The sequence below is a fragment of the Prionailurus viverrinus genome, chromosome D3, assembly GCF_022837055.1.
Source record: "Prionailurus viverrinus isolate Anna chromosome D3, UM_Priviv_1.0, whole genome shotgun sequence".
In the NCBI taxonomy this organism is placed as follows: domain Eukaryota; kingdom Metazoa; phylum Chordata; class Mammalia; order Carnivora; family Felidae; genus Prionailurus; species Prionailurus viverrinus.
The window spans coordinates 91,707,818-91,729,663 of record NC_062572.1 but is presented as its reverse complement, the minus strand read 5'-3'; the positions used below and the strand labels follow the sequence as shown (position 1 = coordinate 91,729,663).

At 41.9% G+C, this 21,846-nt stretch overlaps 1 protein-coding gene across 2 annotated transcripts in view; it reads right to left on the bottom strand.

The window, feature by feature from the left end:
- Nucleotides 1-21,846, bottom strand: part of ZNF407 (zinc finger protein 407) — a 456,641-nt gene that overhangs the window by 213,416 nt on the left and 221,379 nt on the right. Inside the window, exon 5 of one of the 2 annotated variants that reach the window (XM_047827319.1) lies at nucleotides 18,804-18,844. The exons of the other annotated variant lie outside the window; for it this stretch is intronic. Coding sequence (XP_047683275.1) covers nucleotides 18,826-18,844 — 19 coding nt within the window. The 3' untranslated portion in view covers nucleotides 18,804-18,825. Of the gene's footprint in view, nucleotides 1-18,803; nucleotides 18,845-21,846 lie in introns of those variants that run through there. 2 annotated transcript variants of the gene reach the window in all.

Genomic DNA, 21,846 nt, shown 5'->3' with positions numbered 1-21,846 from the left:
CAACACATAAACCAAATGCAATGCCACAAGACCTTCAAAAAATTATTTGCAATTGATTTTTTATAAGGTATTGGTTACGATTTATAACCCACTCTTCAGAATGGATATCTTGGCTACTACCTTATACCCTATAATTTAGACAAGCGTGTAAGCCAAGTTCACTTCTTTCCCTCCTATTCTGAATTTAAGATGTTTACCAATTATTTCAGAAACTCTGTATTAAGCAATCCCACTAAATTATAGAGTTCAGGAGATTAAATTACAAATGGAGAACGAAGTTATTCAGAAATAATACTACTACATTCAAAATACAAAATTTACATGAATTGTAAAATATTCATCTTATTAATAATTCCAGATGTTAGTCTAGACTTAACCTAGACATGTTAAAATTATCTTATTTTGCAATATTTAGCTGTGAACAGAAAAAAAACAACAACTATACAATTATGTATTCCCTTCCCTCAAAACTTATATATGCTCTCTTATACTTGTTTAATTCGAGGCTAAAAATTTCAAAATTTATTCTAAAACAAAAATAAAATGCAGAACAAGCGTGTGTGTGTGTGTGTGACCATAATTAGGTATATATAGATGAACGCAGAGATTGTTCTAATGCTAAGAAAGTGCCATTTCCTATTCTCTAACACTGTAGGTCCGAATCCACCCTTTTGCTAAAAGCGTGTGCTGCACATATGACAGGCAGTGACCACGTTCTGCAGGCACCGCGATGTGGCCGGCGCGGGTCTGAAGTGCGCACGCACCGACATCTGTTACGGATCATCTTCTGTCCCTTCTTGATAGACTGCTCTAAATTTTGTTCAAGATGGCCTAATGTTTTTGACAACCTGTACAAGCCAAACATTTCAGCAAAATTTCCAAATTAATGCTGAGAGCACTTCACAACGTTTTGTTCTGTATTGTTCACTCTTGCTGATTGTGTCCTAAATAATAAACTGTGGCCTCTGGCGATTTTTCTCAGAATGTTTATGATGAGAACTCATTCATCTAAATCTGCTGGCCAGTGGAATAAAATAAATCAAGAATTTCCCAAATATAACAATATTTGTGTTCAGTCGATAATTGATGACTGCAGCTGCGCTAATTAAAACCCATCTGAGCTTCATTAATCTTGGTCACCGGGACCAATTGCCATGCACCACACCTCGCGCAAAGCCCCGTGCCCTTGTGTTCGGGTCACACTCAGGTGGGCCTTACTCCTAAATTTTCTAGGATGACGTGAAATGTTTCAATTTGGTATGTATAATAAGCATAATATATAAGTAGGTGGCCATTCAGGGCAGATCTCTAATTGTCAGACTCTCAGTCGTGAAAGAAGAGCCCTTCGGTGTGATGACGGCTCCAGGGCCTCACAGGTCACCCTTGCGGGCAGTGGGCACGCTTCCCAGGGGCAGGTGCACAATCTATATCTGAGAAGAAACACCATTTGCATAAGAAGTTCTGTTAAGAGATGACTGCGATGTTAAATTGGGTTTATAAGAATAATTATAAACATCTACTAAATGTTACTTTCTCTTCAAAATCTATCGTCTTGGAGGTACCTAGTTTTTCATGCGAAGCAAAGAACACCGTAAGCAGTGGCAGACAGACACACGGAACCCTTATCGTGGGAACGGTCTTCACTTCCCTCTAAATTATTACCCAGAAATCGTCTGGATTCGAATCACTAACTTACTCAAGAAACCTTTACTGACAGCCTAACGAAATGTATGGTTTCAGACACTCCGATGCAAGCACTGATAACAGCAGTGGACAAAATCCACCACGTGTCTGCTCTCGGCCACAGGTTTTTATCTCAGTGGGTGGAAGAGAGAATCAGTGAGTAAATACATAAAATGCCAAAAGGTGGGAAGTTCCCCAAAGAAAACTGAGCAGGGTAGGGGAACGGGATGGCAGTAGTGTTTATTGTTAGGCTGTGTGCTCAGGGAAGGTGGTTCTGACAGAACAACACAGGAGCAGACACCTCATGGAACTGAAGGCATCACCCTTTATTTGGACAGAAGTCAATAAAGAAAGTATGAATAATAAAGTTTTAGGCTCAGGCATATTTCTATAGTAAAAAGTTTTTTATGTTCATTTATTTTGAGAGAGAGAGACAGAGTGTGAACAGGGGAGGAACAGACAGAGAGGGAGACACAGAATCCGAAGCAGGCTCCGGGCTCCGAGCTGTCAGCACAGAGCCCGATGCGGGGCTCGAACTCATGAACCCTGAGACCATGACCTGAGCTGAAGTCGGAGACAACTGACTGAGCCACTCGGGTGCCCCCATACTTATACATTTAACAAAGCCAAAATTTTCAAAGATTTCATACATTAGACTCAGGTATTAGGTTCATCAACCCTCGAATGGGGTACAGGCCCTGGAACACTGCCTTGTGGGGCAAAGTGGGGGGGGGGGGGAGTGAACCCCCTGGCCGGAACACAGACAGAAGTATGAATGGTATCTTGAACATCAACTGAAGAGTTACACAATAGGGTGTCAGATGTAACCAAGCTGAAGAGTTCTGGAAGAAACAAATCAAAGAAGAAGGGAGCTGGGTAACAATGAGATCTATCCTTGAAAGATAAGCAGTATTTATAAAATCTCTTGGTAAGTTTTGACTTAAACACTTAAAAAGTACGAAGAAGATAGATTTGCACCTTTAAGAGGCAAAAGTGCTACATATCTGTGGTGTTCACTTAAAAAAAAAACTCACTAAAAAGTCCTTTTACTTCAACAAAATAGACTCTATCAAAGAAACAATGTACCATTTCACCTAATATCTATTCTATAGTTTCAATTATATTTTTATGAGTGTGGCTATTTTTTTTCCTTTAATTTTAACATAACAGTTGATGCCCAAAAGGTTTCCTTCTTTAATGATGAGGCTCTTTAGGAAGAAAAGTTACTTATTCATTAATAAAATATGCCAGAACAGTAAAAATGAAATGTTTTAACTGTTGGCTTATCTCACATTCACTGAAGGGACACCTGACGCCATACATACAACCCACTCTTCGCTGTTCCACAGCTCGTGAACACACTGGGTCTAACAGTGTGATTTCTTTTTGGAAATCAGCACTGGTTTCCCCAGGATCACAGGCTGCACTTGCAAAGACTGCAGGCCACCTCCACACCTGCTTGCTCGGGGCCACCTAGTTGGGATGTCTGCTGCCTGAGAAGGTGCCCAGTGGCATTTAGGGATGTGCTAGAGACTTTGGAGGTGGGGGGAGGGGGGGGGGTCCTGGAGCCCATGGCACCTCTATTGTTTTGCTTTGCTTATTGCTGCAAAGGGAAAATCTCTTTTGTTTTTAATTTTTTTAATGTTTATTGGCGGTGGGGGGGGGGGGGGGGGGTAAGGGGCAGACAGATAGGGAGATACAGAACTCAAAGCAGGCTCCAGGCTCTGAGCTGTCAGCAGAGCCTGACGTGGGGCTCAAAGTCACAAACTGTGAGATCATGACCTAAGCCGAAGTCTGACACTTAACTGACTGAGCCACCCAGGCACCCCTGCAGAGGGAAAATCTTATTGAACAAATCCAACTCTTCCAAACGCCCCACCCCCCAAGGACAACTTGGGACCACCTCCCTACTCCCACCACCCTGCCCAGGAACACACACGCCTTCTCTCATGTAGACACTCTCAGAAACTTCCCACATGAGGTCTCATTTACTCCCCACACGCCCTTATAAGGTGGACACTCAGAGCTGAACACCGCGAGCAGAAACACAAAGTAACCTGCCCAAAGTCACACAAACAAGTGTCACCGCAGGAACCCACACAAAGCCCTAAGTGACTGCAGGCAAGCCTGTGTTGTGCCACTTGATGCAGAGCAGCAGATAACGCAGAGTTTTTAAACGAGACTACACTGTGTGAGTCTGTGAAGACCATCCAACATTCAAGCATACGTAACGGAACAAAGGTCCGTGTAGTCAGGAGAGGTGGCCTAGCGCGGAAGGAGCAAGAATGGAAACAGGTCTTCTAAATTGCAATCCGAGATCCTTCCACCTTAATGCAGTGGACAGGGGACACACTCCTCTATGCAGAGTATGCAATTTTAGGAGTAAGAGACAGAAAAAAGAGGTATTAGCCTTCTAGACTACTTTTGCTGATGTCTTTCTAATCATCACAGTCTAATGAGGTGGAGATACACAGCATAAAAATATACAGTACAGTTGCCCCTTGAGCAACACGTGTTTGAACGGCATGGGTCCACTTACAGGCAGGTTGTATATATAGGTATGTGTACACACACACACACACACACACACACACACACAGTGTAGTACCGTAAATGTCTTTTCTCTTCCCTATGATTTTCTTAATAACATTTTCTTCTCTCCAGCTCACTTTCTTGTAAGAATACACTGTATGATACATGTAACATACAAAATCTATGTTACCTGATTATGTCACTGGTAAGGCTGGTGAAGGTTCTGGTCAACAGTGAACTACTAATAACCAGTTAAGTTTTTAAGGAGCCAAAAATTATACATGGATTTTCAACTGTGCCAGGGTAGGGGGTATCATCACCCCTAATCCCTACATTGTCAAGAGGTCAGCTCTATATTACCAAATTTACAGTTCTTTACTTTGTTACATTTACTGATGTTCTAGCTTCTATAAAACGTGAAGCAGAGAATACAATGTTCATTAAAACCACTGATTAAGGAGCTGAATTTGAGCTACTGGTAATGAGAGCGGGCACCACACATTTCCTGTCCTGAAGTATCTCGTGCTCACACACACCATCTAAACAAAGCCTCAGGTAGATTCCTTGTTTTCCACAGAGAAAGAACCTTCCCTGTTTTATCCACAACATTCATGTTACCAAAACCAACCAACAGCACTGCAAATACGAGCTACTGGCCACAGAGGTGAGGGGTGTACTAATCCACACAGCCCAGAGGAAATGGCAAACACTGGTGCCACCAAAACCAATTTAAAACCCATGGACAAATGATGATCACGAATGACACTTCCCTACAAAATAAGAGAGGCATCCTGCTGTCTTGTCCAAACTCTCTGGCCACAACCAACCTAGAAGCTTCCAGCTTTCCTGCACTTACTTGTTTCCTTTGTTAGTGACCTCAGATACAGGACTTTTCTTTCTTGCAGCTCAGGCTTTATTCTTTTACAACTTCCTCTAAAACTTTCTCTTTTTTGAAGTTTATTTATTTATTTTGGGAAAGAGAGAGAGAGAGAGCGTGCGCGCAAGAGAGAGAGCAGAAGGGGCAAAGAGAGAGAGAGAATCCCAAGCAGGACCCATGATGTCAGTGCAGACCTGGACGCAGGGGCTCGAACCCACAAACCATCAGATCATGGCCTGAGCCAAAATCAAGAGTCGGATACTTAACTGAGCCACCTAGGCGCCCCTCTCCTAAAACCTTCTAAGTTTTGTTGTTTTAATTTTCTTCAAAAAATTTCAAAACTGTCTAATTAAGCCTATAAATGACTGTGTTGTCTTTACTTCCAATAACTAATAAACTTCTTTTGAACTTGAAAATGTCGTTATGCACCATGACAATGCACTGGTCAGCTCTTTTCCCTATTTTGCAATTCAGATCCCTATTAAGTTTTCTTCCTGGTCTTCAGACATGTTTCTTTTTTTTTCCATTTTTTAAAATTGTGTGCTTTATTTTTTTTTTTATAAAAATCTGATGTATACTTAATGTGAAAAATTCAAGCAATACAAAAGTGTATCAAGTAAAAAGTCATCTCCTTTCTCCTTAGAGTCATCCCAGTCTTCAGAGGTGATCATTATTTACAGTTTGGTGTCTATAGCCTTTTAGACTTTTTCTGTACATGTATAAGCGTATGTATTTTTTTTTTCAGACATGTTTCAAGAAAACAGGTAAGTTCACAAAACAACTTTCATTAGTGAAAAAATCCCCTATGAGTTCAGGACTGTAAAACTCTAACATATACACATTTTGAAGCAAATTTCTACGAATTTCTACAAATTAATGGATGTATGACTATAAAAAGATAGCACCTATAAACTGAAGAGTTTCTTCCTCAAAAGTCTAGTTAACAAAAACAAAACAACAACAAAAAAATCAGCACAAACATACAAAAAAGCCCAAAGCCCTAAGGAAAGGGAGAAATAACAAGAAACAAAAGATTGCCAGTCTGAAAGAAGGATAAAAACAGGTTTTTCTGAGGAGCAATATGGCTTCCTTATCTTTTCCTGCATTTAATAAATGTCATAAAATAAAGATGATTATTTTAAAATAGAACCCCCCCCCCTTTTTTTTTCTTTAAATTAAGAGGCATCACACTGGGAGAATCCTTTCAATGACTGGAAAAAAAAATATGGTCACACAATGCAATTTGCTGACAGCAGGCACACACAATACATGTTGTCAACTTTCCCCTTCATTAACCACATGACAAAGCTCTGTTAGAAGTACAAGGGGAGGCTTCAGGAGGAGTTGCTTCCAGCTGCATTTCCACTGGCAGTTTCTTCCTCATTTTTGTCAAGACAGAAAGGATGATTAAAAAAAAAAAGTCTTCAGTTGGGGGGGGGGGGGGCGGGGGAAGGCGAACCAACAGGATTTTCCATTCTTGGTGAAAATCATGGAAACCTGGAGACTTGTGAGTTCTAAGCTCAGGGTTTCTGAACTGAAGTTAAGAATTCAAGGAGTTGGGGCACCTGGGTGGCTCAGTCGGTGAGGCATCCGACTCTGGGTTTCAGCTCAGGTCATGATCTTATTGTTTGTGGGTCTGAGCCAAGTACCGGGCTCTGTGCTGGCAGTGTGGAGCCTGCTTGGGATATCCTCTCCCTCTCTCTCCCTCTCTCTCCCTCTCTCTCCCTCTCTCTCCCTCTCTCTCCCTCTCTCTCCCTCTCTCTCCCTCTCTCTCCCTCTCTCTCCCTCTCTCTCCCTCTCTCTCTCTCTCTCTCTCTCTCTCTCTCTCTCTCTCTCTCGGTGCTCCTCCCCCACTAGCCCTGTCTCGGTTTCTCTCAAAATAAATTAACTTAAAAAAAAAAAAAAAAGAATTCAAAGATTATACTTTTGAAGCAGGAAAAGGTCTTAGAGCAAAAGATGTGAGGCCAGGTATTTTTCAACTAAAGCCCGAAGAGAAAAACACACAGACATAGAGGATGACAGCAGAGAAGTGTCACGTAACTACCAACGATTCCGGAATTGTGATTTCTGGTGAGTCTTGCCATATACATAAGTAGGTAAGTATCCATGTATGGATATCTCCTGCAAAATCTCATTCCTCAATGGTTATGCTAAAGGACTGTGATGCAAACCATCATTTTTCTGTTTGGGGCTACATCGTTTACTTTTTCCAATGAAAGAATATAGAAAATTAAGTATAAATGTAATTTGATTTCTATGAACCCCATACCTCTCCCAGTAAAGCATCCGAGAAGATTATTCGAAAAGTCTGATATTACAAACAGAAAAACTTCATGGAAACTACTTCCAAAAACAAAGTCATTTTCATATTTTCTAGAGGTGTTCAATATTTAAAGGAAAATTTTGATGCCTTCTAGAAAGGTTTAACCGCTACATACACTCGAACATTGTAAAGAAGGATTTATTACCGCCACACCTACCAACATTCCACCTAAATGGGGGCTACTTTATGGTGTTAGGTTATTACTATATATAAAATTACTGAAGATCCAGATTCTTTGGAAATACTCGTACATTTTCCCCCAATTTATAAGATGGTAATAGGACTTTTTTAAACATTCACTTTTCCTCCTGACTCACTAGCGCCTCTCAAAAATAAGTTTTAGGGACTCATGAAGTTCATTAGATAATTCCCTAATTATTGAACACCATAAATTACACACAAGACCATCACGCTGATATGTATTTACTCAAATTTTCAAGGAATTATTTCACTTAGATTTTGGGCGGCTACATTTAGTAGTTCCTCCAGTCTGGGACCTCATTTCCAAGTGTGTGGGTTTGTTCTCCTGTTTAGAAACCAATTTTAAACATCACCTTGGTAGTACAACTTACTCTAAAATTAATTTCATTAATTTTACTTCTTTCCTCACTTATAAATGAATTTACTTATATTCTGATATTACTTATTTTTCTAATATACTTGTAAAACGGTTCTCAATTCAAGAATTGAATTAAGTCAGACTGTTTGGTTTAGTCTCTTTCTTGTAGAACGTCAATGTAATATTTTAGAACTTTCTTCAAATAGTTTAAGATTCACTTAAACTTCTCATTATAATACCATGATTTCCTTTTGTTGTTGAAAAGACTTAGAAATACAATAAACTTGTAATGATTTTCTCATTTTTTTGAATGTCAGCAAAAAACAAACAAAAGGAAACAATTAAGAAATAAAAGGAATTAAGGGAAAATACAAAGTATTCTTCGTTTCATATGACTCACTCTATCAATAATCCTTACTATAATGAACCAAAAAAGGGAAGCTATCCCCCTATTGTATAATGAAAACCATGATTTTTATAGTCCTTTTCCAAATCAAAAAGCTGAAGGAACTAGTTCTTGCTCTCTCCTTACTCCTGGTTTTGAGTAAGTAAAACGCATCTCCTCGTAGACTATCTGGAAAATAAACGAACACGGCTGATTGGTTCCATACACATTGACGACAGCGTGAACACCGGGAGCAGAGCTGAGCATCACCATCCTTTTAAGGCTCTTGAATTCTTTTCAGTTACTAGAAACTTTAAGTTACAAGGAAGAGATTTAAGGTTGACTAAAAGTTAGTAACATTTCTCCCCTCTCAGGGATCTCTTTTGCCCTTCTTGTCGCCTTCTGAGCCTGGCCCCCTGAAGGCAGTACAGCGTCCTGTTCTCTTTATGTGGGTCACAGATGGCCTGAGCCACATGCTTTACTCCGGAATCATCAATCAGGATCACTTGGCTGTTCTTCCTTCTGGTATTTCACTTTCAGAACTCGCTTTTCAATCATTAGTTGTGAGACTACATGCCCTTAGCTGCTTCTTAGCCACATCTCCCTTCGATTTATTTAGGGCAGACCATCAAGGGTTGGTTGAACTCCGAACATCTTTTACTGGCTAACTTTCAGAACTGCCTCTGGGTACACATTCTGGGCCCTTTCAGATTCCTTCCGAATGAGGATCTTAGTTTTTTTCTCAAACTTTCCCATTCTGACAGTTGTAAACATAGGGCTCTATATCTGTAGTATTAAAGACATAACGTTTGAATAAATTGGAAATTTTTTAAAAACTATCAGATTTTGTCTTCAGTACTTCTCGTAAGACGTACTACCGTTACATAACACATATATGACGTGCGTGCGTCTTTTTGAAGCATGTGCTGACTGTAAGCAGTAAGTGAACATACAACTCCAAAAGCCACTGTAAGATAAGCATATAGATGAATATTAAACGTACCATCCAAACGAATTTGGCCACTTCTCATAAATATTTGTCTGTGTTAATGATACGAACACATGTTACATGGAGAGGAACAAGAAACCATCTGTGGCCTAAAGAGCCCAGGGTCCAGTGAGAAACGACATCCTCCAGCAGAGGGTGACGCTCTCACACGGGAGCACTCAGCATGTGGAGAGGGGACACTGCGTCCACCTGTGGAAAGTCGGGGAAGGCTTCTGAGAAGCACACCTGGAAGATGGGCCCGGGTTAGTCCTGCGAGAAGGGAGGCGAAAGCAAGGCAGGGTCAGGGAGGTAGAAGAAACCAAGGGTGTGGCTGCGGCAAACGGGGAGGGGACCAAAGGAGTCAGAGGGAAGACTGACAGGGAAACAGGTCAGATCACAAAAGCTCTTTGGACCCGCGCTTGGGAGGAGAAGGTCCTGAAGAGGGTCCTGGTTTAAGTTAATTTTCCTGAAATTTGACACTTCTACCTGCATATTTAAGACCTTACAGATCTGTTCCCGAATGATATTTAACATGTAAGCTAAATGGCATCTCTCACAGAAGACGACATTAGCATCATTGCCAGGCATTCACTAGTCTGGGACCGTGTGTGAAAGCAAATGCGAAAACGAGGCACACCCCTTCGAGGAGCTGCTGTCACCCTGTAAGGTGAGGTCTGCACTATTAAACTGTTCTAGCACAGACCTAGGCAGTGGAAAAGAAAACAACAACAACAACAACAACAACAACATCTAAGAAAGATTTTGGGATTCTTTGAGCATAACCTCATCCGCTCCACTGTAGATCTAAGGTTTTAGAGACTGAATAAAGCACAGTATTAAAAGAAATCAGATTCCGTAGCTAAGGGCATATGAACACCGTGAACAACAGAACTCCTCCTCTGGGCTGCTGTGGTCTGTAAAACACCGCGAGTCATTACTTTTAAACAAATAACAAGTAATGGTGGATGGGTACGGTGTACCTTTGCTCATTTTCTTGTCTCTGTTGGAAATTAAGAGAATCAAGTTTGTGTTGAAGTGAAAACTACACAGTTTTCATTCTGAACCCCATGTAAGCTTGATCTGATAAAGTTGACTGAAAGACAGTTTCGAGTTAGTATTTTTCATTTATGTAACTCTTTGGTTTACTCCAACTGAGGGTTAATTTCTACCAAGGATGAAGCAGCAAGTGCTCAAAAAAGTGATAATTCAATTACTACAACAACAAAAATATTATAAAACACACAAGCCTGACATAGTCACTCATCAACAGGTGATTTTTTAAGCATCACCCACCATGTCTCAGCTCCATGGACAGACAGGGGGAAGCACTTTTGTATCTGAGGACCCATGAAGAGTCAGGATGGGATTGTCCTAATGAATACAAAGAACAATTTATGTGAGAGAAGCAGAGAGTTACTGAAATAGTGCATTTACCAGGTCAAAGTAAATGGAAATAAGTCACACTAAAAAAATTCACTAGAAAAATCTTGAGGGGTTTAAAGAAAGTCACTGTTTTTCAAGAGATATCCAAATGGTACGAAGAGGAAAAATACAGGTCTAGAAGGAAAAACTGCTGGAAGCACCAAAATAGACAATATCACTGCTGCATTAAATGTCACAAATCATTATGAGAGAGATTTAAATGCATCAGTAAATGAGAATTTTAAAATGCTGGACACAGTACTTTTTTATATAAGCAAATACAAAACAATGTATTTCAAATATGAAAAAGCACATGTAACAATGTTCTAATGGAGTTTTGAAGAGGCTGTAAATTTATGGGCCAATACAGAGAAAATGAAATTGGTTACTGAATTAGATTCACGATACCTGTATTAGACACCTGTCATTTCCAACACATTTGCTAGGTGGCACAGGCAATTCAACAATGAATAAAATAATCTAAGATTTCAAAGAGCTGACAATTTAGTATACAATATAGAGAAGAAATACCTTTACCAACCAACTTTTTCAAAAAATATTAAATGCATCAATGTCTGAATGAAACGACACAAAGATTAAAGAACTCTAATTCCTAAAACATCAGGCTATAGAGAATAAAAATTATGAATTTTCCCCAGACATGTAATAAAAACCTATAATCCAGAGGCTAAATTTTCATGGCTAGAAAAACAATGTTCATGCAGCTCCTGGGTGGCTCAGTCAGTGAAACACCTGACTCTTGATTTTGGCTCAGGTCATGATCCCAGAGCTGTGGGATCAAGCCCCATATCAGACTCCATGCAGAGTGTGGAGCCTGTTTAGGATTCTCTCTTTCTCTGCCCCTCCCCACTCACTCGCTCTCTCAAGATAAACATATAAAAAAGAAGAAGAAGAAGAAGAAGAAGAAGAAGAAGAAGAAGAAGAAGAAGAAGAAGGAGAAGAAGAAGAAGAAGAAAGAAAAACAATGTTCACAATTATAGAACGATAACCACAGCAACAGGGTACAAACTTACTCATGAGATAGTATGAAGAACTCAGCTTCCATTGAACCTGATATTTTTAAGTGACATGTTGGGTACTTGAATCTGAAAGTAGCCAGGAAGAATGCCTACACCTCTTTTTTAATGAGTTTCATCAGCAAATTTCCCCAAAATCTATGCACATTGGCCCAAATACATCAATGCTGCTTAGAAAATAATCTTCCTTTCTTTTTTAGTATCTAGTATAAAGCATTGAAATGATTCTAAAATTACCATCATTAGCCCTGACCTTTCAATTCATTTACACATTGAGGGACTTCTATAACTCAGGCACTATTAAGGCACTTGGGTGGACACAGAGACAAGAAATAGGAAAAATAAATACATAAATTATACTTTTATACAATTATTACTTCAAACTCCCAAAATGATACCAACCAGTTCACAAAATTCATTAAAATTTCACAATCTGTCTAGTAAGAGCTGGCCCCAACATACTGAAACACAAGACATGTGGTGAGAAAGATCCAGACAGTACAAAAGCACAGAGGCGCGGGGGCGGGGGCGGGTAATGCCTTGTACTGGTAACGAGACCAGTACACAGGGCCAGAATGCAAGACAGTAACAGTGGCCAGAGGTCGGACCTCAGAGGTAACAACAGAAGTCTGATTGAAATTAGGCACCAGGATAGGGTGCTGTGCAAAGGCATGGTGTGCCCTGACTTTTAGCAAGAATGTGTTTGCATGCGGAGAACAAATGCATGAGGGAAGAAGGAATCAGAGAGATCTTAGAGCAATTCAGACATGAGATGATGGTACATTCGGCCAAGATTTGGGGAAGGAAGTGATGAGAAGTGATCAGATTCTGAATATATTTTGAATTTCACAGACAGGATGTGGGATGTGAGAGAGGGAGGTCCAGGATGATGCCACGGCGTACGGCCCACAATAAACAGAAGGGTGCAGTTTTCACGAACCAAGATACAGAAGTCTACAATGGAATCACTTGGGGAGGGGGGCTTGAGGTGAGATGAATCACTCTGTTTCCTTAAGTTAAATTTGAGATGTCTATTAGACACGCAAGTGAAAAGACAAATTCAATAGATGAAAATACAAGTATGCAGTTCAGGAGCAAGGTCTGGGCCGAAGAAACAAACCTGTGACTTGCTGGCCCATAAATACTAATTATAGCCACAACACTGGATGGGATCCCCAAAGGAACAGTACAAATACAGAAGAGGCAAGGACCAAGGTCTGCACCCCCCTTCACCATTTAGAGTTTGGAGAGAAGGGACGGGATCCACAAAACAGACAGATAAGGAACAGACAGGTAAGGGACAAGAAAAGACCATGAAAGTGTAGTGTCCTAAAAGCCATGTGAAGAAGTACAGTGAAGAACAGAGTCAAGCCAAAGTATTAGATTTTCAACTTCCTGCTGTGCAGTTGTGAAATAAGAACACTGGTCTGGAATCTCAGACGCCCCCCTGTGATATGCGTAGGTAGGTGATCTTCAGTTGAGTATTCAACATCCCCACATTCAATTTTCATAAAATTTGTTGGTTCAGGAACACACTCCTCCCTCCCTTCCTCATGTCTACTTACTCATTTATACCTTCTAGAGTGTTTTCTGTTTCCTGGGTGCCCCTGGTGTCCACGAGGACATGTCAGTCACTGCCATGACTCGTGTCATTATCTCCTCCACCTTTCTTACTGCCCAGTTTATTGCTAGTTCCCATACTTTCTGATAAAGGCTTCATAAATGTGCCTTTCAATACACACTCATAGCTACACACAGAGTTTTTAGATATTTACAGCAGGAGTACCTATCTACACTGCTTAATAACCAGAAATATATTTTCCTATGGATGACAGTCAGTTCTATGCATCAAGTTGGCAAGGCTCTCCCAGGTCATTCAATCAACCACTAAGCTTGGTATCTTTGTGAAAGTATTCTGTAGATGTGGTAAGATCTAAATTCTGTTGACTTCAAGTAAAGATTACTATAGCAGACCTTTGAACAACGTGGGTTTGAAGTGCATGGGTGCCTTTCTACATGAAGTTTTTTTTATAAATACAGTATACTACTGTAAATGTATTTTTGTTCCTTATGGTTCTGTTTAATAACATTTCTTGTCTTTAGCTCACTTTACTGTAGGAATACAGTCTACAATTCACAAGACATAAAAATGCGTTAATCAATGGTTTATGTTATCAGTAAGGCTTCTGGTCAATAGTAGGTTGCTAACAGTTAAGTTTGGGGGGAGTCAAAGGATTTTTGGCTGTGTGGGGGTTCAGTGCCCCTAACCCTGTGCTGTTCGAAGGTCAACAGTATATACATATGCTATTAGCTCTGTTTCTTGGGGAGACCCCAGATGAATACACTATGCTCCAATGGTAAATATTCTAACAGTTTTGCATGGGCAACGATAGCTGTTTTCCCTGCCAATACAGATATGTCCTGATGAAATTATCATATAAATATGTTAACAGAATCCAGTCTACAACTAACCCTGAATTACATTTATCAGCATGATACAGAACAGTACAAATACATCGAGTCCACAGTGAACTCTCCTGGTTATTTTCATTGCAAGTTTTTATGTGCTTCCTTAAGAATTAAAAACAGCTGCTTAAAAAAAAGGAAAACAAACTTTAACTTTGTCTACCTTCCCTCCAAAGTCCATCATTAGAGAATTTACTTAGGACATTGTCAGAGAATGTAACAAAACCAGAAACAGAAATGTGGAAACGGTGAACCAGCTACAAACAGTTAACATCTCCTAGATAGTCAAGAGCAGGGGAAAAAAAGATTACTGATGGCTGTGAAATCACTGATAAAAGTATCTTAGAAAAGATGCACATTCTAAAATCCGACAAATGTCTGAAACCAAAAATGCAGTTTCAACCAAACAAATAACCCGACAGGTACTTACCTGACTCCCAGACGAAGAAACGCCCATATCTTGTAAGTACTGTGGAATAAACTATTCACAAGCTTAGAATCTACATTAATGCGCCATGCCAATTACTTTGAATTAAAATAACTAGAACAAAGCAATGTAAAGCAACCTTTAATAAGATACAACAAAGCACATGCATTTAAAAAACGCCCCACCAGTGAGTCTCTGGTCATGAATGTGAAAACAATTAGGCTATAAATCTTCGTAGAAAGAACTTTCAACATTGTTGTTCAGGTTAGAATGCAAACATTAAAAGTGAGGTGGGGGGAGGAAGAAAAACGATCCCCGTGCCATAAAAGCAAACTGTCTGGTAAGTAGCAAGGCTCACTCAAAGCTTCACATGCAGGCAAGCTCAGTGCCAGCTGAGGAACCTGAACAGATTCCAACAGTACGCGAGCTGCGCAAACCACTCAGGTCGTTGGCGACAACTGTAGGAATCACTGCTTGATATGGAAAGTGGCATTTTTTAATAGGGCCACCTAGGCTCCTATCTTCACAAACAAAATAACGTCCTTGGGATGGCAGATGGAATGAAGCAGAGAAAGGGGGCACGTATTTTAAGGAGCACCTGGGAAGAGAGGGAGCAGGGGCAGGACTGCATCTGTTGGAGTGTTTAGAAAGAATGGGGTTAGAAATCCAACAAATACAAAGAGAGTCGTCGAAAAGAGTAATCGCCGGAAGAAAAAGTAGCGCGGGTGAAAAACCAGCATGGACAATAAAAGGAAATACGGACCCAAAACAGCAAGATTTAAAGCAGTGATCCCGGGAATTACCGAAGTTGGCTGTCCCTATTTTACCGGGGCTATTTCGTGGGGCAAGAAAGCAAAAATAAGGCCAGGATACATAAAGACGCCTACAAAATATCAAGTGTATAGTTGAACACAACTATAATGTTGAGACGGATTTTTTAAATAAAAGATTCAAAGAGGAAAAATTGAATGAAATTTTAAAACTCTGTAAGGTCAAACAAGGATCTGAAGAACAATGACAAATATCGAGAGGTAAAATGTAACAATCAAAACACACAAGATTAAAATGAACTAAAGCTTAGAAACCATCAAGTTTCTACAAATGGCAGGACGATATTTTAATTGACTGTACAATATTAAGGCAAATCTCAAGGCACAGGAGAATCTTTCCTTGCAGTGTTATGCTTAACAAGTTTACTCAGGATCTCATACAGTCAAAGAAGGGGCAAAGTGTCTAGTTAATTATTTAGTGCAAAAAAGCACGTGTGAGGAGATGGCTTTATGTTTGATTTTGACAACAAATATGTTTAGAAATATAAATCTAACGTAATGCAATAAAAGGGTAAGGTATGCCCTGCTTTCTAAAACTCCCTCCACTCTAGCACGAATACGCAGGTTTTAATAATACATATCTTAGTAAAGTGCACCTGAGCCTTTAAATCTGGACATGTTCCCAAGTGTAGAATTAACAGCTTCATGACTGGACTGGAAGAACACACTTGTTCACTTTCACATAACATTTTTACTCTCCTTCGTATTTTCCACATACTGAGCCATACTTCTTCAAGGAAAATAATGAGTTTCCTTAAGAAACCATATTTAAAGTTACACAAAGAAAAAATAAAATGCAAAGAAAAAATTCAGTATGCCCTTCAAGAAAAATAAATGTTAGAATCTTTTTTTTTAATCTGTGCTTTTTTTTTTTTTTTAATGTTTATTTTTGAGAGAGAGAGACAGAGCTTGAGTGGGGGAGGAGCAGAGAGACAGGAAGACACAGAATCCAAAGCAGGGTCCAGGCTCTGAGCTGTCAGTGCAGAGCCCGACATGGGGCTCAAACCCACGAACCGTGAGATCATGACCTGTGCCGAAGTCGGACGCTTAACCGACTGAGCCCCCCAGGTGCCCCTAGAATTTTTAGTATTAAAAAAATCAACAACTTTCAACCTACATTATTCTTAGCATCCTGACAAGGAACACCTTTGGAAGTATTAAAAGTGATCGATAGCAAACTTAAATAGCTTTAATTTAACAATAACAGGCAAAATGCAAGATATCAGTATATTACCTACACTGACAGGCATTACAGTTGCACTAGAACCAATATTGGATTGTTTTAAAAACTAAGATTCACTGAATGATCTATATCTAAGTAATCTGCATGTAAGGCTCTCTACATTTCCATTCTTTAGAATGAAAATATACTTGTAGGTTTATATCACGGCCATGCTATCTACACTCTTGAAAGGTAGTAAAGCCCAAAAACGAATACTCAATTTACCCTCGAACAACACCAGGGTTAGGGGTACCAACCCCTCCCCACACACAGTTGAAAATCTGCATGTAACTTCTGATCCCACAAAAACCTAACTACTAAGTCTCCTGCTGACCAGAAGCCTTACTGATAACAGAAACAGTTGACCACCACATATCTTTTCTGTTTTATATACTGTATTCCTACAATAAAGTAAGGTAAGAAAATGTTATTAAGAAAATCATAAGGAGGGCGCTTGGGTGGCTCAGTCGGTTGAGTGTCTGACTTCAGCTCAGGTCATGATCTCGTGGTTCGTGAGTATGAGCCCCACGGGGCTTGTTCCTGTCAGCGCAGAGCCTGCTTCGGATCCTCAATCCCTCTCTCTCTGCCCCTCCCCTGCACGCTCGTGCTCTCTCTCTCTCTCTCTCTCTCAAAAATGAGTAAACATCAAAAAAAAAATATATCAAAAGGACAAGAAAAGACATTAATAGCACTGTACTAAAATAATCCACAGGTAAGTGGACCTGTGCAGTTCAAACCTGTATTGTTCAAAGGACAAGTGTACTATAAAGCTTATTTTACTTCAATGAAAAGGATAAAACCTGCTTCAAAAGTAAAATGTCTGCGTATGTCCATATACTAACTTCCCTCTACTGACAATTTACCAGATCCGCATGTGTGAATAGACACCACAGGTATTTAACTGCAGGCTTTAGCCTCTGATTACACGTTAAGGATATATGGAAACAAGACGCCTTTTGGGGTCTACTGCTCTATCACTATCCTCTAGAAAATCCTCTCTTTGGAAGGGAGGTTCTAAATCTGCTTTCAAAGAATCTTTTGGAGTAGCATGTTTCTACCTCAGGATGGTACAAACCAGGGAAGTTGTTACAGAAACTTCACCTGTGGGTGAAGGAGAAGCCATGCCCCGGCAGGTACAGGAAGACAGTACAGAGAAATAAACTGCTGCTGTTCCTGAATTTAGACAGAGTGTATATGCTAACTATTTGGATTAATATCCAGTGTGGCTGAATTCATCAAATGTGGTCAGACAATAACAGCAGGACACGGCCGACTTCAGGAAAAGTGCCTACGGAACAGAAGACCCCTTGATGGTTAAGTGATGAGCTGCGAATGGTCACAGGACTTCAAGGCCAAACAGTAACTGTTACTAGACGTCAGGGCACAGATCTCCAGAAGCAGAAAGTAGTTCTCGAACTGTACTCTGCTTAAGAACACTTGGAAAACTTGCCAAGAACAGACATGGCAGAGAGGTCTACCTGATGCAGTCAGGGAAGACAGGGGTCATCCCCTGCTTTCAGCGATGGCCTCCAGCGACTCTGACGGGGGGGCCAGGGGCACCTTTCGACTCGCACCACTGTCAAGGGTCTTGAGAGTAACAGGGGGAGGGCCAGAGAGAAAGGCCATCGCTGCGGTGTCAGGGGACCAGATACACGCGGTTACCACGCCCTGTGCTCTGTTGGAAGAGACAGGAGTGAGACACAGATCAGACGGGCGAGGGCGTCTATTAAAACCGTACATAGTAAGGAAGACTGTCGTATAGGTGCTGAGCGTCAAGACGAACGACACAACGTTAAGAGGGGTCAGCTGAGTGAGACAAGTCTTGATCTAAAGGTGAAAGCCAGGAACACAGGTACAAACAAGAACCCTCCAAGCAGAAGAACTCAGTGACCTGGTGGCAGAAGAGACGGTTCCCACCTGCACACAGGGACAAGCACCCGTGACAAGGACGGTGCATGGGTTCGTGAGCTGCTCAGGAGTCAGTGTCAGGAAAAAAGCTGACTTCGCACGGCTGGGTCCTTTTCACTCATACAAGCGGATTCTGGACTACAGGAACGGGAGACTTGGCGAGATTCTAGACGGAGAACGGTGGCCTGAAGGAGGAGCCGTTGGCATTTATAAGTCTTTCGTCAGTTGTAGGTTCTAACAGAAAAATATTCTGGGTGACAGCCAAAAGGAGTCCAGGTGAGGGAATAAACAGTTCTTAAGGGAGGCCCCCGACAGGGTCCTGGGATCCCGGACGAAGAGCTGAGGGCAAAGAGGGGCCGCAGCCGATGGGCGCAGATAGGCACCTGCGAGCTCCGCGCAAGTCACAGCACCTGGCACGGTCGGGCTGGCCCTCGTACACTCTCGAGAGAGGACACTTATCTTCACTACAACTCTGCCCATTTTCCACCACTCAGGGAGGCTGTGGAAGCTCGCACGGCGGCCGGAGGCGGGCAGCAGTGAGCCGGGCAGGGCCAGCAGGGCACCGGGGATCCCTCCCGCAACGGACCTGCGGAGCCGCCTCCGGAGGACCCGCTGGCGACACCGAGACCTCAGCAGGTGGTGGCGGAGTCCAGTATGACACGGACAGAAAGAAGGGAGTCCTGAGGGAGGCTTCAAGCTGGCAAATAAGGGGCCACCGTTCCGTCCCCCAGAAGGAAGGCGAGAGGCAGGGTGGGTGTCCCAACTGAAAAGATGCCGAAGCACGGGAGGCTGTCGGTCCGTAAACTCCTACACTCAAAGCCTCCTGGTAAGTGCCCATGACTACGGATGTATCCCCTCCAGTTTTGAAGCCGCTCTTTCCTTCCCTCCATTTCAAACTTCTGAAACAACCTCTGATGCACTACTGGGTCCCACTGAGATCCCAGAAAGGCCCACGTGACCACGCACCAATTTCCTGCTCCAGGTTTTCCCACACTGGTGCCTGAGCCCAGAACTCCCCTTCCCTGCTCTTGCACAAACCGTGCTGTAATTCAGCCGCAACGAGACTCCTCTAACATGATGTGATCTGAACTCCCATCCAGTACGTCGTTATTTTTGTGCAGACAGCGCCTGTTCCCCAGAATGTCAGCTTCCTGACGGTGCGGCCTGTGTCATTCTCACTCTACAGTTTTATTTCCTAATGGGACTGGCACCGTGCTGAGCAGCAGAGTAACTGAATATTGGTTGAATAAATTCATAAGTTCCTCCTCTTGCTTAAAAATCTATGTCTCTCAGGCCATCTCCAGACACATTTTCCTCTCTTTTCCAAAACTCAAACACCGCTACCCCTTGGTTCGAGATACAGACACGTTTACTCAAAATTTTCCTTCTGCCAGGAATTCACTTCCTTTATCCTGAACAAATAAAATCCTAGACCTAAGTGAAGTCGTCCAAATGCTTGTGAGCGGCAGTCCTGTCCCCTACTCCGCCACCACGGGCACTGTCTTTACTGTATCATGGTCCCTGCCACACCATCACAGAACTATGATGAGTCACGCACGTTTCGGTCTAAAGGGTAAAACCCACACGAGCCAGGGGCCAGTTCAGCCCACCACAGGTGGGCTACAACAGGTGGCTGACGTGGGACACGGCGTCACAGGGTGGCCCAGGCAATGCTTAGCGAAGGGACTGCCTTCCCTTTAACAGGGAGGAAGTGGGGTTGGTGAGTGTGCCGGTCCCGCCGTGACCACGAGGTCAGATGCAGGCAGGGGACGCGGGGCTGCGAAGCTGAGCTCTGAACAGTCAGGGTTTGCTCTGGTAGCTGTTTCCAGATCAGGAAAGAGACTGTGAGCCAGAAGGAGTCCTAAGCTGCCTCCCACAGAGGCTGTGCAAATGGGCAAGGGCTGAAGACTGCTCCCAGAAGAGGCCCCCCCAGGCTAACGCAGTCTACAGAAGGGGTGATTCATATCTTTTCTGCACTAACAAAAGAAGAAGAAAAGATGGACAGGAGTCATCACCCCTAAGCCGGCAGGGTTATGGTCAGGAATCTAAAAGCTGAAGCAAATGTTGTCTTTTTTGGTTTTTGTTTTTTGTTTTTTAAAGGCGAAAAACCCATGTTCATTCCTAAGACCAGCCAAAGCCAAAGTCACACTGGTCAACTGTCAACTCCAGAAGGTGCCTCACAGTAAAAAGGGAACTTGTTGTGAGCCCTGCAAGCTAAGCACCTATTTTCAGTATTCGTAACGTCTGAAAAGAGTTGAGTAGTGTTTTTTATCCGTACGCCCCTGTTACCCTGCCCCTGTAGTCTGGCCTGTGAGAAAGAATGGTGTCACTTTTATGTTGATGTACAAGACCATCAACTATATCTGAGTGGCTCTGTCTTGTCCAGAAGTATTCTTTATTTCTTTGTTCTATGTAAATATGAAACATATCTTCCTGATAAGACAAAGACAAAGCAAAAACCTTCTGAAGGTGACACTGTTACTGCAGTCAAGGGTCATTTCTAGATAGAAATGCCAACACACAGAATACACTAGACAGCATAGCTTTGATAGAGGTTCTCAAGGACCTCTATCTCAACTGTGTTGAGAGACGTGTTCAGACGTGTGAACAGGTACCAAAAAAAAACAAAATAAAAACAAAAACAGAGTAAGAGGTTTCTTTCTACCCAAACCATTCCATTTATCCAGGCATAAAGTAGCCCAGAAACGAACAAACGGGATCATACCCATGGCAAGGCCCATAGGAACAGAAACTAAAAACAACTAGAGAATAGTTTCTAAAACGGCTGAGACAATTTTATCCATATTGTCAGAGGGTCAGGGATCTAAATTCACATGCTGCCTTAAAGATCCATAGGCACCGGGGCGCCTGGGTGGTGCAGTCAGTTAAGCGTCCGACTTCAGCTCAGGTCACGATCTCGCGGTCCGCGAGTTCGAGCCCCGCGTCGGGCTCTGGACTGATGGCTCAGAGCCTGGAGCCTGCTTCCGATTCTGTGTCTCCCTCTCTCTCTGCCCCTCCCCTATTCATGCTCTGTCTCTCTCTGTCCCCAAAATAAATAAACATTAAAAAAAAAAAAAAAGATCCATAGGCACCATGAGGGTTAATCCGGTATTCCACTCCACTGCTACTGAACAAAAGAGAAAGGTGCACATGCTAATGTTTGATGAACTCAGGCTAGATTTTTCAA